We start from the raw sequence: 17,778 nt of genomic DNA, 5'->3' as shown, positions 1-17,778 counted from the left end.
GAGTAATTAAGCAAACACATTTGATTTGGGTACCAGGGGCCACCATGAACATCAGATACTCATGTCTCCTCTCCTATGTGCCTGGGTCATCAAAATGAACAACATTCGCGTGCAAAATATCCTATGAAACCTTAGCATGAAGGTGTGAAATTCAAAGCCAAAATCTTATTTATATTTTCATTAGAGAGGTAGAGGTAAAAAATCTCCAAGTTCAAGCCACTAACATTAGTCGTATTCAAGGAGGGTAGTCATGTCTGTTGTAGACTTTGAAATAACTGAGGAGAGAGCACTTTTAAATGACAGCATTGAGAAGGAGAGAAATATAAGACCGATTGGTTGCCCCTCTTCATCACACTGTGTGGGGAAAGCTCGGGTTGGAATCTGTTGGCTCCTGGTGGAGCTGTGCGAGAGGTTCACTTTCTTTGAAGTTGTCTGCAATATGATCCCTTTCTGCACCGTCAAGCTTGGCCACCGCAGTCACCAGGCAGCCATTCTGAACTTGTGTTTTATCGGAGCTTCGATCCTTAGCCCTGTGTCTGCGGGGTGGTTTGCTGATGTCTGTCTGGGAAGAAACAGACTGGCATATGTTTGCTTATGTCTACATTTTCTAGGTAAGTGTCCTCTTCTGACTGGATTGTTTTGCAATTTAATTGCATGGGTTGTCATTAGAATTTATAGTTTATGTTATTTCTGCCTTGCTCTTAGAGTCAAATGCGATCAGTGAAGTAAGAATGTTGTTTCAATTTATTTCATCTTCCTTATTATTTGAGGGATGCTAGTAAGTGTGTGTGTGTGTTGGAGGATGCTTTGATACCTATATCGTTGCACTGATTATGTCTTATAGTAATTAGCTCTTTACCTGTCAGTCTTTTGTACTCCTTAGAATGCCTCCTTTCCTCTGTCCTATCCCAAATCCAAATTCATGACCAATGCTATGTGAAGCACGTAGTTCATTTACTCCACAACTAAGATAAAATGCTATAAAGATTTCTGAAGTCCATGTAGAGTAATTGAGAAATGTTTTCATCAAGTGGTGGTCTTTCAATTAGTCACATAGTAATTAAGATTTCGTATGAAGATGTTTTTTCTATATCATGAAATATGGCTGTATGCTAAAAAAATGAATGAATTCAAACACTACCTTGTACCTCTTTACATAGAGAGAAATAAATATATCTAAAGTTTGAGAGTAAGGTGATTGTGAGAAATGTTTGGGAAATATCAAGATTGAGGTCTAGAGAGCAAGTTGATAAACAGTCTAGAATTTTAGGCTGAAAAGTTCAAGTTGTCCTTCTAGACAACAAAGACTCACTGATGAGATGATGAAAACATTTGGGAAATGCCTTTCTTCAATAAACGGGAGGGGCAACCACAGGGAGAGGTTAAATAGGGAGACAGAGGGAGACCAGAAATCTCAGGATGATGGTCTAGGGCAGCGGTTCTCAACCTGTGGGTCGCGACCCCTTTGGGAGTCGAACGACCCTCTCACAGGGGTCGCCTAAGACCATCGGAAAACACATATATAATATGATGGAGGAATACAAATCAGCTCCAAGTTTCTGAGCTGAGGAACTTAAAACATGTATGCTGTTCACCAATACGGAGAAGTACAGCAGAAATGCAGATTTGGGGCACAGTGGGTGAGATGAATGAGGAAGGGATGGGTTCTCAGACATGCAACATATCACACAATTTCAGGCAGGTGGTAAAGGATCACTCGCCGAATGGGTTAGAGTGTGATACCAACATGTAAGCTTCTTTACTGCTTCAGTCTGTGAAATCAAAACTAAGCCACTGCATGGCAAATATTCATTCAACATTCAATGGACATTTCTCACTGACATCAATACTCTGACATCAATACACTGTTCTAGAATCTGCACATGCAACAGAGAAGAAAGCCCAAGTTGACTTTCTGGTGCAGGGAGTGAGAAAACAAGTAAACTTATACTATGACAGGGGTTAATGAGTGTCATGATGAAAAACATGCCAAGTAAGGGGACAGGATGGACTGGACAGTCACAGGGTTGCTGTTCTGTATCAGGGAATGTTTTCTGATAAGGAGGTGTTGAGCAAGGGCCTGAATGATTTGCTCTCAACCTGGTAACAGGCCGTAGCAGGAGCACTTGGTAACTACTTAACATGGTCATTACTTGGCATGGTCATTTCTATTAGTCTAAATTCCTGTGCAAATCATCAGACTAGGACCGAACTTCTAGCTTTGTAATTTGGCAAACAAAACACTTAAATCAAACTCCATGACCATTCTTTTTACTAAAAATCATTTCCTTTTTAAAAAATTAAATCTTTTGTTGAAAGTATTACATATGCCCTCTTTTCCCCCATGAACCCCTTCTAGCCTGGCCCCGGCCCCGGCCCCGGGCCTTCACCACCCTATTGCCTGTGTCCATGGGTTACACAGATCTGCATGTAAGTGCTTTGTTCGTGTCCCCCACTCACCGCTGCCATTAATTTCCAACACGTCACTGAGTATCAGAGGTTCTGTTAAAACTGTGTCTTCTGTCTGAATTGCTAAAACCTGAGCTCAGAAGCAGTTTTCTTTTACTTCACCATCACTTCTCACCTCTCTGTGCAGCAGTGAGGCTACCCCGCCCGCCTACCCGCGTGAGGAATGAGAGAAAGAAGGGCATTAAAAGGAGAAAGAGAAGCAGAAAAGGAAGGTTGAGAACTACTGGTCTAGGAAATGGGGCTATGCTCTCCTCTAACTACACTGTTATTCTTAAAATGCTTTACTTAGCCGGCTTCTGAGATGTCTGAGATACCACTTTTTTTTTTTTATCACTCTATTGATTAAGAACAAATAAACCTTGTTAACAGTGTTTTCTTCCTGGGGATGAGATTACAGGCATCTTTAATTTCTTACAGGATGTATTTCTGAATTACTTTAATTTTGTTAAAATGGGCATGATTTGCTTATACATTCTGAGAAAAACAATAGTTCAAGTTTAAGGGGGGAAAAGGAGGACTCTAGACTAGTTAAAATACATATTGAAGGGCATGTTCACATTTAGAAAAATCCTGCTGTCTCCAAAATGGTTCACAGATATTTTAATAAGACAATCACATGAGGATGCTACTTTCAGAGGAAAAACCTTACTTGTGATGTGATTTGGTGATTCGATTGGTTTATGACATATTTATTCTCCTTTTCCCCGTCCACAGGCACTGCTTTGTTGTCTGTGGTTGCCTTTCCTTTGGAAGATTTCTATGTAGGTGGTCACCATATGGCCAACCGCATACCAAGACAGGAGCAGAGCAGGCTGTTTTACGTAGCTCTGCTGGCCCTCTGCCTCGGCTCGGGAGGAGTAAGAGCCATCGTTTGTCCACTGGGCGCTTCCAGCCTCCAGGAGCCTGGATCACAGAAACGAGTGTCTTTTTGTAACTGGTAGGTAGCACTGGTTGGGAGAGAAACAAGGTTATGGCATTCCTCTCTCTTTTGGGATTTCTCGTTGTTTGCTTTCTGGTGCCCTTCTGAGGGTAGTAGCCCAGTCTTCATCATTGATTGGGCTAGGCCAGTGGTCAGCAAACCGAGGCTCGGCAAAGCGCGGCTCGCGAGCCACATGCAGCTCTTTGGCCCCTTGAGTGTGGCTCTTCCACAAAATATCGACGTGTGGGCATGCACATTACAGTGTGACTGCAACTTCGTGGCCCATGCGCAGAAGTCGGTCTTTTGTGGAAGAGCCACACTCAAGGGGCCAAAGAGCCGCATGTGGCTCGCGAGCCGCAGTTTGCCGACCACGGATAGGGGATTTACAATGTGACCATGCCCCTGACAATGATTCAGGCACTAACGACAGGAACATGTGAGTCAGGTACAGAGCAACACAACTTCCCAGCACCTTCTGAAAACACATTGATACATTTACCCTCCAAGTGGGCAAGTGTGAAATGGCTTGGCATAGTGCAGAGAATGTGGCTTTGGAGCACATTCAAAGCAGGCCTGGGGGAAGTCTCACCTCTGTTTGACACAACTGCCTGAACTCGGTCATTTATTCTTTACAAGCTTCAGTGTAATCATTCCTAAAGAGATTCTTGGCTTTTATTAGAGGTAATAATGTATATACTGCCGGCAGAGAACTTGGCACATAGTAGGTGATCAATAAGCAGTAGCTATTATTATGAGTTATTACATTGGATTGGACTAATTTAGCAGGGATTATACATTCAGAGGGCAAAACAGAGAGAATATGAAAAGGATAGAAGTATTGCACAATATTTATTTATTTATTTATTTAAGAAAGGGACTGGGAGAGAGAAACATGGATGAGGGATGAGAAACATCAATTGGTTGCCTCCTGCACACCCCCATCAGGGATCCCAGCAACCTTTTGGCGCACAGGAGGATACCCAACAGAGCTACACCGGCCAGGGCTTGTATAATTTTTTAAAACATCAACCAGTATCTCTGCTTTGCATCCACATCGCCCCCATCATCTGAAAGAGTTTGTATTCCTTGACAACCAAAGCACGTTTCTGTGAGTCTTGGCCTCTTCTGATGAGTTCTTATACAGTTTTACGTGGTTTTGAGGAACCAATTTTTATTATCAATTATGAATTCAAAAAATGGAAATTTTTATCTTAAGGTAGAGCATTTCATAGAGAATTTTGTTGTGTTTTTTATTATTCATCAGTGGATGTCAAACAGATCTGAGATACATTACATCTTTTGTTCACACTTTTCTGTGAAATGGGTTGCCAACATTTTTCTAAAATGGTCTGACTTTCCAACGTTAACAATGAATAATGTTAGCAATAGATAAAGCAATGCCCAAAGAGCATCAGACAAAATGTTTTCAGAAAATTTATATTAAAATCATTAAATGAAAAAAAATGCTATCTAGGTACATGTAGTTATCCAAGGCAGTTAGTATCTCTCTCTCTCTCTCTCTCTCTCTCTCTCTCTCTCTCTCTCTCTCTTTCTCCCCCCAATTATATTAATATTACAAAGCACTCAAGCCCATTTTGGATTAAGTCCAAATGTCATAGAATGATGAAGTTTCACCCAAAATGGAAGGAACTCTTCACTTCTTTATAGAAAATTCTGCCTCCTTGACCTGCCCAAAGGAGAAAGAAAAACCTTTTATTGTTATTCTATTCATAAGTTTAATCCTTAATTAGCAGCATCATTTTGATTAAATAAGACTCTAGAGGATGAAGACTGGCGAGCAATCGGTTGTTCTGGAAGATAGCTCTGGAGAATATATTGTGCTGTGGTCTTAGTCATTGAGTTGTGTTTAATCAAAATGACATTTCTCCATGTGGATTACAAAGGAGATATTATATGAATGAAATATTTCCTCTGGGAGATGGAGAGGGCTCCCAATGGGTTTGTGCTTTAGGACTTTGCAAAGGGGGATGGAGAATTGGGTAAAAATGAATTTCTGCAGCTGTGAGGAGCAGGCCAAATTTAGGATGAACGCACTTTGATTTGGTTACCTGTTATTTCCTAATTTCATTAAAATCTCTAACAAGAAGAGCCATTAGGTATTTTTAAAACCTAAGTTAAGGCACCTAAAAATGTGTATAAAGAATCAGGGTGTTATTCATTACTGTGTAAAAGAATTATTTGAATAATAAGCTCCTTAAAGGCTAAATCTGGTTGCTTTAAAAAAAAATTTTTTTCAGTTTAAACCCTAACTAAAAAATTTTTTAGCAACAGCTGCTTGTTGCAGTTTATAGAAATGAATGTTTAACTATTCCTGTACACACTGCAGGGACTGGTGACAAGACCGACAGAGACCCCCACTGGGCAGCCACACAGCTGGCATGATCCTGGCTCTGTCACTTTGGAGTTCTCATGGTTTTCAGCAAGTTCCTTAACCTCTCAGAGACCCAGGCCTCTCATCCACAAAATGGAAATATCTTGGAGGGCCATTTATATATTTACAGCTTATATATACTAGTAAAGTATCCTAACACAATATAGGTATTCAAGTCAGAGTAGCTATTACTGTTATTACTAAATGACAACTAAGTCATCGGCTAAAATCATTGTTTAAATTCTGAAAAAGTGGGAACCCATTTAAGAGGAGACTATCTTTCAAATGGGCAGCCTGTTCAATTATAATCTATTTCTCCAAGTGAAAAATGCCTCCAGAAATTAATAGTCTGGTTAATATAATGAATGTCAGTAGTGTCTTTAAAAAACAACATACCACTGGAATCTATAACTACTTGAAGGCCACATCCAGTTCTGTTTTCAGCACAGATGTCAGATGTTCATAGTTACAAGACCTTTAATGAGATGTGTTATTGTATCTGCACCACCTAAAGCTTCCCAATGATCATGTTAAATGGTGCAGACTGGAAGTTTTAGGCGTTGAAAGCACCACTTCCAAGTAGAGCTGCCAAATGTAGGTGAGTAAAACCACTCCCAGCCAACATTACCATCTGGTACTAGATCTTCCTCAACTGTGTACCTCATTGAAAGAATGAAACGAACCTCCATAAAATCAAGAAGCATAATGATCCGCCAACATCCTTGCACCATTATCCAGAGCAGAACTTGGCTCTTTCAGCATTTTCTAAAATCTGAAGTGTACAATTACGAGTCACCACACGGAGATCATCTAGGTAAATACATTTGCACAGAATCTTTCCCTTTTTTTAATTGAACCTATTGGGGTGACGTTGGTTATAAAATGATATAGGTTTCAGGTGCACAATTCTATGATGCATCATCTGTATGTTGTATTGTGTGTTCACTGTCCCAAGCCAAGTCTCCATCCACCACCATTTATTCCTCCTTTACCCTCTTCTACCTCCTCCTACCCCCTATCCTTCTGGTAATCACTATACTGTTATTTGTCTGTGACAGTCTGTTTGTTTGTTGCTTAATCCCATCACCTTTTTTTACCCAGCACCCGACTCCCTCCCCTCTGACAGCTGTCAGTTTGTTCTCTGTATCTATGAGTCTGTTTTTATTTTGTTTGGCAGAATCTTTTCTAGAAGCAAAAGAAGGTAGATAATTAAGTCTGTTCCTGACCATCATTTTTTAATTAAATCTTTAATGTTGAAAGTATTATACATGTCACCTCCCCCCCCCCGCTCATTGGCCCCTTCTAGCTGGCCCCTGGCCCCTGCCCCAGGCATTTTTGTCTATGTCCATGGGTTATGCATATATACATACAAGTTCTTTGGTTGATTCCTTCCCACCCATCTCCACCTTCCGAGAGTCCACAGTCTGTTCCATGCTTCTATGTTTCTTGGCATGACCATCATTTTTTAATTCTACTAAAATTAACCTCAAACATTACCTCCACATTTCTCTACTTACTTCACCTGATAACATATCATATCTGTGTATCATAGTCTATTGGTAACATAGTCTAGTTACCAGAGTGAATTACACATTATTTAAAGGGCCAAAGAGAATATTGAGAAAGTTCTTGAAAAAGTCCAGAAATTTTTAATATCTAGTGCTCAAATTGACCCTACATGATATCTGTCTCCTATTAAAATGTTCTAATTTTAAATACTTACTCAAACATAATATATTTTATCTTAAGGAAACACTAGAGGCAAAATTTTATTATCCTACAGCATTTTTCCAGAAACTGTATTAATATTCACTTGAGTGTTGTTTGACAGCCTCACCCCCACCTCATAAATCAGAATTTTTGGGGAGCCTCACTAAGGAATGTACATTTTCAACAAGTGCTTTAGGATTTTAAAAATAGTCCCAGAGACATAAGGAATGGGGACTCCAAAAGCAGTCTAGCAATATCGTTGAAAAGAAATGGAACTAAACGTTGATTGAACATACCTAATGTGTACCAGACTTCTTTGTAAATTTTGATAATTCATAGTTATTTTTCACATTTCAAAATCTATCTGATTGAAAAATTCTGCATAATCCTTGAGAGAAAAAACCCCACAAAATGTGAATCTGCATACATTCTACAATAGTAAGTTATTATTTATAAAATACACTTCAGCCAACAAAATCAAAGCAGTTCATGGCATAATCCTGCAGACTCATTAATACTCAAAATATCCTCTGAGTTGCATAATGAGGAGTAACCTATAAATAGCTTTTAAAAAATCACTAGACCTTCCAAAATTCTATTAGCATGGGCTCTAGCCAAGTTTAACAAATGCTTCACTCACCCTAATAACAAAAGGCACCTCCTTCTTTATCTCTACCAACACTGTAATCTTGCAGGAAATACACCCAGAATTTCTCTCCAGTGGTTAACTGTGGAAACCAAAGAATATTGGGGGAGAGGGGCTGGAGAGAATGACAGTTCCTTATATTTCTTATTGCTCTTGCTGCCTCCTGCTTTTCTTAAGCTCTGCTTGGTAGTTTTTAAGTTTGGTAGATGTGTGAGTAGAGACTTATGGTCATCAGTAAACATGAGGTGGTTTAAAGGTCTTGAACTCAGAAATGAGAAAATGATATACGTAAACAACTGTTAACATGAGTATGATGGCATCCTATCCTATGTGCATTGTAACATTATTTACAATAGCCAAGATCTGGAAACAGTGCAAGTGCCCAATGGAAGATGCGTGTATAAAAAAGCTGTGGCACATTTACACAATGGACTACTACTCAGCTGTTAAAAAAAAAAAAAAGGAAAGGAAATCAGCTGTTGCAACAGCATGGATGGACCTGGAGATTATTATGCTAAGTGAAATTAACAGACTGAGAAAGACAAATACCATACGCTCTTACTTAAATGTAGAATCTAATGAAAAAAATAGAACCAGAGGCATGTATACATGGAACAGACTGACAGCTACCAGAGAGAAAGAGGGTTGTGGGGCTGGATGAAAGAAGGTAATAGGATTAAGCAAAAAAATAATCGATGAAAGAAGGTAATAGGATTAAGCAAAAAAAAAAATCATATATGCCCATGGATACAGACAATAGTGTGGTTTTAGCCAGAGGGAAAGGGAGTGGGAGGATAAAGTGGAGGTGGGAAAAGGGGGCAAAATGGGGACAGAAAGAGACTTTGCTTGGGGCTATGGGGGCACAATGCAGTGTGCAGATGATGTTTTGAGTTGTACACTTGAAACCTGTATGGTTTTGTGAATCAATGTCACCCCAATAAATTTAATTTAAAAAAATAAAGAAAATAATATAGTAAGTAATAATGCAAGAATTTAAAGAGAGAGAGAGAAAGAGAATGAGAGCATTAAAAGAGTGAGAGAGGCATTGAGAGCGGGAAGAAGAGAATGTCGCATCCCCTCAAATTTCTTAATTAGAAATATATATTTTACTTTAACCTTGCTGTGTATTCACCAAAATCAGTGATCTTCCTGTAATAAACTGCCACTTCTTTAACAGCATTGTTGAAATAATTTATAGATAAAAGTGAGAACTGTACAATTTCCATTTTATCCTTCTTTCTCCAAATTCATGGCTGCCAGAGTATTCTTTGAAACATTTCAGTGGGCCACTGGTGATGCTAAAAGAAGCAATGATTGACAACAGCCATTCACCATGAAATCAGCACCCAAGTGTTTCACTGACTCTTCTAAACAGTTCAACTTTATCCCTTTGAAGAGCTGTAAATCCCCTGGTGAATTATCTAAATACTGTTCAATGCACAGAATAAAATATTCACTCTGAACTCTTTACATTGTCCACTAATGCTCTAATGATCTGAATGTTTGATACTTCTCAGGTTAGGACAGAACATTTTAAACCATTTCTCCTAAAATCACTTAAACTCAGTCTAAAGCACATCAAAATTATTCAGCCTAAGAACAATTGAGTGAGTTTTAAAATTATTACTAAATAAATTCAGGTAAATATTTAAAATAAATAATCTCAAAATATTTTTGCTACTTTTACATTAACAATGGTTTTTTTTCCTTATTTGTATTCAACACCATAAAATCATGAAGACAAAAAAAAAATTACACTTATATATACTCCGAGTTATTTGCAGCGCCAAGTCCGTATTTAAAAGTAGACTAAAGAAACATATTTTTACTGCTGCTTTCAATTTTCCTTAATCACTGGTATTTGTTTTGCTTTAGTGCTTTGCTCTCTGGCTTTCTGTGTGAAAGGTGCTTTATATGTTCAATTTGCTAGTGAACTATGAGATGAAAGGAGCCTTAATGGTGAGTTTGAAGACTGTGGATTTTTATTTCTTCTATTTTTTTACAATTGATATATATACAATTTCAGCCTTAATTATCTATGGCTTGTCCTGTTCATGGATCAACAAAGACATATATAAAACATGCCTGTACTGTGTAATTCTTTCAGAAAATTACACAATCAAATAGGTTGGGTGGCATTTGTTCAAACACATTTAGTACTTTATGTGAAATCTCTTTCTATATATACATAGATATTCAGCCTATAATTCTTTGGTTTCTGACTACCTTTCACAAGATTGAAGTCTTGCAATAATTGTAATTTTCCTTGACCCTCTTTAGACAATTCAGCTTACATCACCGTGTGGTGTACGAAGAGTCACACAGTGTCCTCTTGGATTTTCTCAGCAATACTTAACATTTAAAAAAAAAAAGAATTTCCTAAAGATGGAAAGAAATATAGCATTGCTTTCCGCTCCAGCTTCTCTCTGTTGCTTCAGCCACAACTCAAATGTGCAGCTTGCAACAGCATGAAAGGATGACCCGAGGCTGAGCCTAGGGACTCTATCCAGTTGTCCTAGAAAATTCTCACTTCATACCTCACCCACATTGTGATGTTTCTATTAGTGAATTACAGCACGCCAGTTTCCTCAGCATGGCCATGTTGGATATGTAATTACTTTCATAGACCAATTATTAAAGATTTGGATTTGTGAATGTTGTCATTTGTTTGAATTTTTATCAGAGATGCCATGTTATTATCAGTTAGTTATTCATTATCCATTTATTGTGGAACTAGAACTGTGCTAGGTCCCGTGGAGACATGGATATAAAGAATAAGGTGTTGCTGTCAGGGAGCTTGCTGATCTAGAAGTGAGAACACAAAACTGGCAAAAGTGAAAAATGGAGAGTGCATGTTCGCTTTAGAACTTCAGAGAAAAGAAGAAGTAGAATATTCATGAGAAAAACGAATGAAGAAAAAGACATTTGATAGGGGACTTTGAAAGTGAGACAGGGCAAGCCAAAGAACATGAAAAGTCACAGGGATGGAAATGAGCAGGCATGTTTATAGGATAGGGAGGAGACTAGCCTAATTGGACACATCCTTCCAAATCAATATCAAATATCTATCCACTCTCCCTTTCCTTTGCTACTACTCTGGTCCAGTTCACACTCAGCTCTCATCCAGATGATTACAATAGCTACAATTGGTCTTCTTACCAAGCCCTATCTGCAATTCAGAGAGCTGACACAATAATCCTTTTTTCTTTTCATCTAAAATCTTATCGTTTCAGCCCCCTGTTTAATTGCCTTCAAATGGCTCCCCAATGCACTAGAAATAAAATCCAAACACCTTACCACAAACTTCAAGGACCTAAAAGATGTGGACCCAGTTAACTGCTTCGTCTTCTTTTCTTTTCTTTTCTTTTTAATATATTTTATTGATTTTTTTACGGAGAGGAAAGGAGAGGGACAGAGAGTTAGAAACATCGATGAGAGAGAAACATTGATCAGCCGGCCCCTGCACACCCCCACCGGGGACGTGCCCGCAACCAAGGCACATGCACCTGACCGGAACGGAACCTGGGACCTCCCAGTCCGCAGGCCAAGGCTCCATCCACTGAGCCAAACCGGTCAGGGCGCTCCGCCTTCTTTTCTAACTCTCTGTTCCTGTCACTATGCTCTAATTTCACTGCTCTTTTTTGTTCCTGAAATCAAGATTGGAGAAAATGAACAGCAACTACATTTGCTTGGTACTTATACAGCTACTGTCTGTGTTCTTCATTCAATCTTTACAAAAATTCTGTGCATAAGGTATAATCCCTATGTTTTAAAGTGAAAGTCCCAGAATTCTAGAGAGACTCAGATCACAGATAATGTGATTATCAGAGTTGTAATTCAAACTCAAGTCTACTGACAACCATTCCAAAGAGAAAGGACAATATTTATAATTAATGCTATATAAAACATGTTAAGAGGCATGAGTGAAAGGTTATTCAAATGTTAAACCCTGGATTAATGAGGAAATGGTGGTGTTACAAAATCTATAACTTGAAAGACCTGGAAAGAAGTATAAGAAAGACACCCAGCCCAGGTAGCCTCTCCTTAGAGACTGCACAGAAGAGGTGGCTTCTACTCACGGCTCTGCAAACAATGCAGCTGTGAGAATTGGGATGAATCATCTCCAATGCTCAGATTTCTTCTCTGAAGAACAGGGGCCTTGAGTTAAGCAAGGATTTCCTAGATGCAAAACCAAAAGTATGATCTGTAAGAGGGAAAAAAAAAAGATAATTTGACTTCATTAAAATTAAGAATTTGTCCTCTTCAAAGACACTGTTAAGAAAATAAAAAGACAAAATATAGGCTGGAAGAAAATGTGTAAAACACATGTTTGATAAAGGACATATCTAGGTTTTATAAAGAATGCTTAAAACTCAATAATAAGAAAATAACCCATTTTTTAAAATGGACAAATTATTTGAATGGAAACTTTACCAAAGAAGATATACAGATGGCCAATTAGCACATAAAAAGAAGCTCAATATCACCAGTTATTAGGGAAATGCAAAATAAAACCACACATCTATTAAAATAACTAAAATAAAAATTGACCATACCAAGTGTTGCCCAAGATACGGAGGTATTAGAACTCTGATATATTGGTGGTGGTAATATAAATATGTTACAGCTACTTAAAAATCATTTGGAAATATTTTAAATGTTAAACATACATCTAGCATATCACCCTGCTATTCCACTCTTATATTTTACCCAAGAGAAATGACAGTCCATGTCTATACAGACACTGTACATGAATGTTCAAAACATCATTATTTGTAATTAGCCATAAGCCTGGGATAGTGTCTATCAACAGATAAGTGGATAAATAAAATGTGGTATATTTATATAAAGGAATACTCCTTGGGAATAAAGAGGAATCAACTACTGATAAACAGAACAACATAGAAGAATTTCCATACAATTATGCCAAGTGAAAGAATCCAGATACAGAATACTTATTTGCATTCCACTTACAAAAAAAAAATCTATCAATTGAAAACAAATCTGTAGCAACAGAAAAAAAGATCAGTAGTTCATGGACATAGGGAAGGAGTGGCAGAAGGGAAGGTTTACAAAGGAACTTAAGGAAACTTTGGGGAATGATAGATATGTTCATTCTCTTGAATGTGGTGATCATTTCATGGGTGCATACATTTTCAAAACTTATCAAACTGTACACTTTAAACGCATGCAGTCTATTGTGTGTCAGTTATATCAATAAAGTCATTTTTAAAAAACAAATAAGTAGAAAACAGTAATGAAGACAATATGGTATTGGCATAAGGATAGATTAGTGGAACAGAATTGAGAATCAGGACAAAGCATCACATTTATGTGGTCAATTGATTTTCAACAAAGGTGCCAAAAAATTCAATGGGAAAAGATCATCTTTTCAATAAATTGTATTGGAATAGTTATATATCATACTAGAGGCCCAATGCACGAAATTCATGCACAGGGGTGTGTGTGTGTCCCTCAGCCCAGCCTACACCCTCTCCAACCTGGGACCCCTTGAGGGATGTCCCTGTAGGATCGGGCCTAAACCAGCAGTGGGACATCCCTCTCATAATCCGGGACTGCTGGCTCCCAACCACTCGCCTGCCTGCCTGCCTGATTGCCCCTAAACGCTTCTTCCTGCCAGCCTGATCACCCCCTAACCACTCCCCTGCCTGCCTGAACAATGCCTAACCTCTCCCTTGCCAGCCCGATTGCCCCTATCTGCCCTCCTCTGTTGGCCTGGTCCCCCCCAACTGCCCTCCCCTGTTGGCCTGGTCCCCCCCAACTGCCCTCCCCTGCAGGTCCCCCTGCCTTCTCTTGCAGGCCATCTTCTGGTGGCCATCTTTGACCACATGGGGGTGGCCATCTTGTGTGTTGGAGTGATGGTCAATTTGCATATTACCTCTTTATTAGATAGGATGCCAAAAAATTACCCATAACATCCTACTGAAAAATTAATTCAAAGTCTTTTATTGGTCTTACATAAGATCTAAAACCATGAAACTACTAATAAAGGAAGGAAAGAAAATCTTGTTGGCAATACCCGCCCTACTTCATCTGAGGACTATGGAAAAACTGCCCCCTCACCTCTGCTGGCCCCATAGTATCAGCAGAAAACAGGAATCTGATATTTCTCTCTCTCTCTCTCTCTCTCTTTCTCTCTCTCTCTCTCTCTCTCACACACACACACACACACACACACACACACACACACACACACAGGAACAGAAGCAGGGCACTCTGATTCCCAGCTTGGGGGTGTTAGTGAGGCTTCGAGAGAAACTGGTCTTCTATCCCCTGTCCAGCAGAAACTGGCAGTGCTCCAATTCATTCTCCTGGGAAGTGCCAACTGGGCACAGCAGGGAGCCAAGCCTCCATCCTCAGCCAGTTAGAGAAATGAGATAGGATAAGGAGTCTGGTCTTTAATTAATTAACAACCTAGTTTGGCATCCTCATTTCCTCTCTCCTTCAATTAGATGTATAGGAAATTCCATAGGATGACTCCCACTGGGTCACACTTTTGACAGACCCATCCATCTGAATGGGGGAATAACTTGTAATCTGACTCCACCCAATAGAATATGACAATGACCAGATAACACCCAATGATTATTTTATGTTATACTAGAGGTCCAGTGCATGAAATTCATGCCCTGGGGGTAGTGGGGACCCTCAGCCTGGCCTGTGCACCCTCACAGCCTGGGACCCCTTGGGAGATGTCCACCTGCCGGGGATCAGACCTAGGCCAGCAGTAAGACATCCCTCTAGCAGTCCAGGATCCCTCTCTCCTTACGGCCCGCCTGCTTCCTGCTTCTTACTGCTCAGCTCACTGCATCTTCCCCCTGGTGGGGAGGGACCACGGGAGGGCTCCAGGGCATGTCTGGCCCATCTCACTCAGTCCCAATTGGCTGGACCCCAGCAGCAAGCTAACCTACCAGTCAGAGCGCTTGTCCCCTGGTGGTCAGTGCACGTCATAGCGAGTGGTTTAGCAGCCTAAGCATATCATTAGAATAGTATGCTTTGATTGGCTGAACAGATGACCAGATGACCAGACACTTAGCATATTAGGCTTTTATCATATAGGTTGGCAAAGTGAAGGGATTTTGCAATGAAATTAGCTCTACTCAGTTACTTTTGAGGTCATCAAAGGTGTGATAATCTTGGTATCTCAGTGGGGTGGGTCTAATCAGGCAAGTCCTTTAAATTTTAGTGATAATGTAAGTGCTCTAAAACTTAGGTATATTAGTGTTTGGAAAACTAAAATGTTTATAATAGCTCATAAAACTATATATATATATGTGGGTAAATTTTATTATATTTAATTTTACCTTAATAATTTTTTAAGTTAATATTAAGGACCCCTCTGCAATGAGATTCTAAGGGCAAGATTTAGACCCAAGGAAGGGTTGAGCGATAGAGATGATTTCCCCAAACTTACAAATCCTATTCACAAAAAGGAGACACTAAAAGTTTTATTCAATGACATGCATTTCTTTGATTTAATGCAGGATACGCACATAACCTGAAGATTCTTGAGTTTTCCCAGGAATAGAGATTCAACTCTTTAACCATGTAACTTTCCAGGTTCATTGGGTGTATGCAGGTGTCTATGCTTCTTTAGCTCCACAGCACAGTTGAGAAGCTGCTGCAAAGACCATATGACCCGCAAAGACTAAGCTATTCACGTCAGGCCCTGTACAGAAAATACCTGTCAACTTCTAATTAGATAAAAGAGAATATACTTTCTATACATCTTCTAAATAGAAATGAAACAAAGATAATGAAACTATAAGACAGCTGGTAACTATAAACTTATTTAGAAATCCAATAATATTTGTAAAATGTACTTGCGCTAACATGCCACAATTTTATAGCTTACATTTATATAAAAGCATTAAAATAAGCAGTTGCTATCTGAAGTAACTCAATGGTGTTTTTATTTTTGTCTGTCTATGTACCTCAGGTTTTATTGGATCATGAACCTAAATGTGACTGTTGTCTTTCTGGGAATATCTTACATTCAGCACTCAGGGGCTTGGATCCTGGTTTTACTCATTCCTTTTATGTCTACACTTATGGCTCTGATAACTCTTCATATGATGCATTGTAACCTGATTTATCAGCCAGAAAAATGTAAGTAAATCACATTTTATATTAACTTTCTGGTTTTTATGGTTTTCTTGATTCCCTGTAACTTCTCTTTCAATAGAATTTGTAGATTCCGCTAGATATTACACTTGGGAGCAACGGAATCTGCAACAATATCAATAATCTCTATCTTCTTTTAGTTTTCCCTTGTTAAATAGTTTTAATAATGAAATGTTTTAAACATAAACAAAAGTAGAAAAAAATAATTTATGAGTCCCATCTATTCAGTTTTGAGCTTCAGTAATTACCAACTTATCATTACTCACTTTTTTCTCATCCCTCCTGGCAATTTTGAGGCAAAAACTAAATATTATAGAATTTAACTTGTGTATGTGTGTGTATAACATACATATTATGTATGTTACTTTTAAAAAATAATCAAAATGTCATTGTCACACACAATAAAAATTTTATAATATTTATTTATTAAATTGAGCATTTATTAATAACATGAAATGCCTGGTCACTGTAAAGTGACTTTAATTGTTATCATTTTTCAAATTTTTTTTTTGTTTTAGACTTTATTCAAATCAAATGCAAATAAGGCTCAGATAGCCTAAATGGTAGACATGTCTCTTCAACCACATATATCCCCCGATTCACAGGACTACATACTGGTACAACCAACCAAACCACACCTTTGCCTCTGTCTTTTAAAAAAAAATTGTTTAAGAATCTGAACATTTAGTACAGTGGTTCCCTTAGTCTAGATTTTGCTGATTACATTCAACAGGTTTTTCTCCTCCTCATTTCCCATAAGTTATCTGATAGACCTAGACAGTTAATCAGATTCAGATATTTCTTTCGGCAAAATTCCTTCATAGATGGTGTTATGAACTCCAATCAAGAGGCAGAATGTCTGATTATCTCTGTGTTTTCAGGACCAGCACCTATTGATGATTTTTGCCCAAATTAACCACTCCACTGGGAGTTGCAAAGTGGTGATATTTTATATTTCTTTTGCTTTTATTACCTGAAATAATGTTTCAACAACTACTTACTTATACAGATAGACAGTTTATATAAGAAAAAGAGACATCTATTTCTTTCCCCCTATTTCTAGATTTTCAAGTTCATGAGTTGAGCTTCAAAATGTTCCAAAGGTAACCTATTAGTTGCCTTTTTTAAAATAGATTATTGTTCATTCATGAACATAAAAATTTTAATGTGTTTCAATCTCCTACAATTATTGATGCTCAAATTATTCCATAGTTAGGCAGTGAGGTCCTCTTCTTGTGGGCGCCTGAGTCCTTCAGACAAACCTCTGTGTGTTTTTTTAAATATATTTTTATATGACTTGAGAGAGGGAGAGGAAGACAGAGAGAAAAACATCAATCAGCTGCCTCCTGCAAGCCCCCTACTGGGATCAAGCCCACAACCCGGGCATGTGCACGGAATAGGAATTTAAGTTGCAACCTCTCTGTGCATGAACTGAGCCACACTGGCCAAGGCAAGCCTCTGTGGTCTTTGACTGCTCCCTTGCTTCCTTGTGTAAGA

At 38.6% G+C, this 17,778-nt stretch overlaps 1 protein-coding gene across 1 annotated transcript in view; it reads left to right on the top strand.

Moving 5' to 3' along the window:
• The first annotated feature begins 250 nt into the window (after positions 1-250).
• Positions 251-17,778, top strand: part of SLC15A5 (solute carrier family 15, member 5) — a 73,543-nt gene continuing 56,015 nt past the window's right edge. The window contains exons 1-3 of the mRNA XM_006773263.2: positions 251-611; positions 3,184-3,406; positions 16,097-16,266. Of these exons, the coding sequence (XP_006773326.1) occupies positions 251-611; positions 3,184-3,406; positions 16,097-16,266 (754 nt within the window). The remainder of the gene's footprint in view (positions 612-3,183; positions 3,407-16,096; positions 16,267-17,778) is intronic.

This window comes from Myotis davidii, unplaced genomic scaffold, assembly GCF_000327345.1.
Source record: "Myotis davidii unplaced genomic scaffold, ASM32734v1 scaffold205, whole genome shotgun sequence".
Lineage (NCBI taxonomy): Eukaryota > Metazoa > Chordata > Mammalia > Chiroptera > Vespertilionidae > Myotis > Myotis davidii.
The sequence above is the reverse complement of the archived record's forward strand: the minus strand, read 5'-3'. Positions and strand labels throughout refer to the sequence as shown.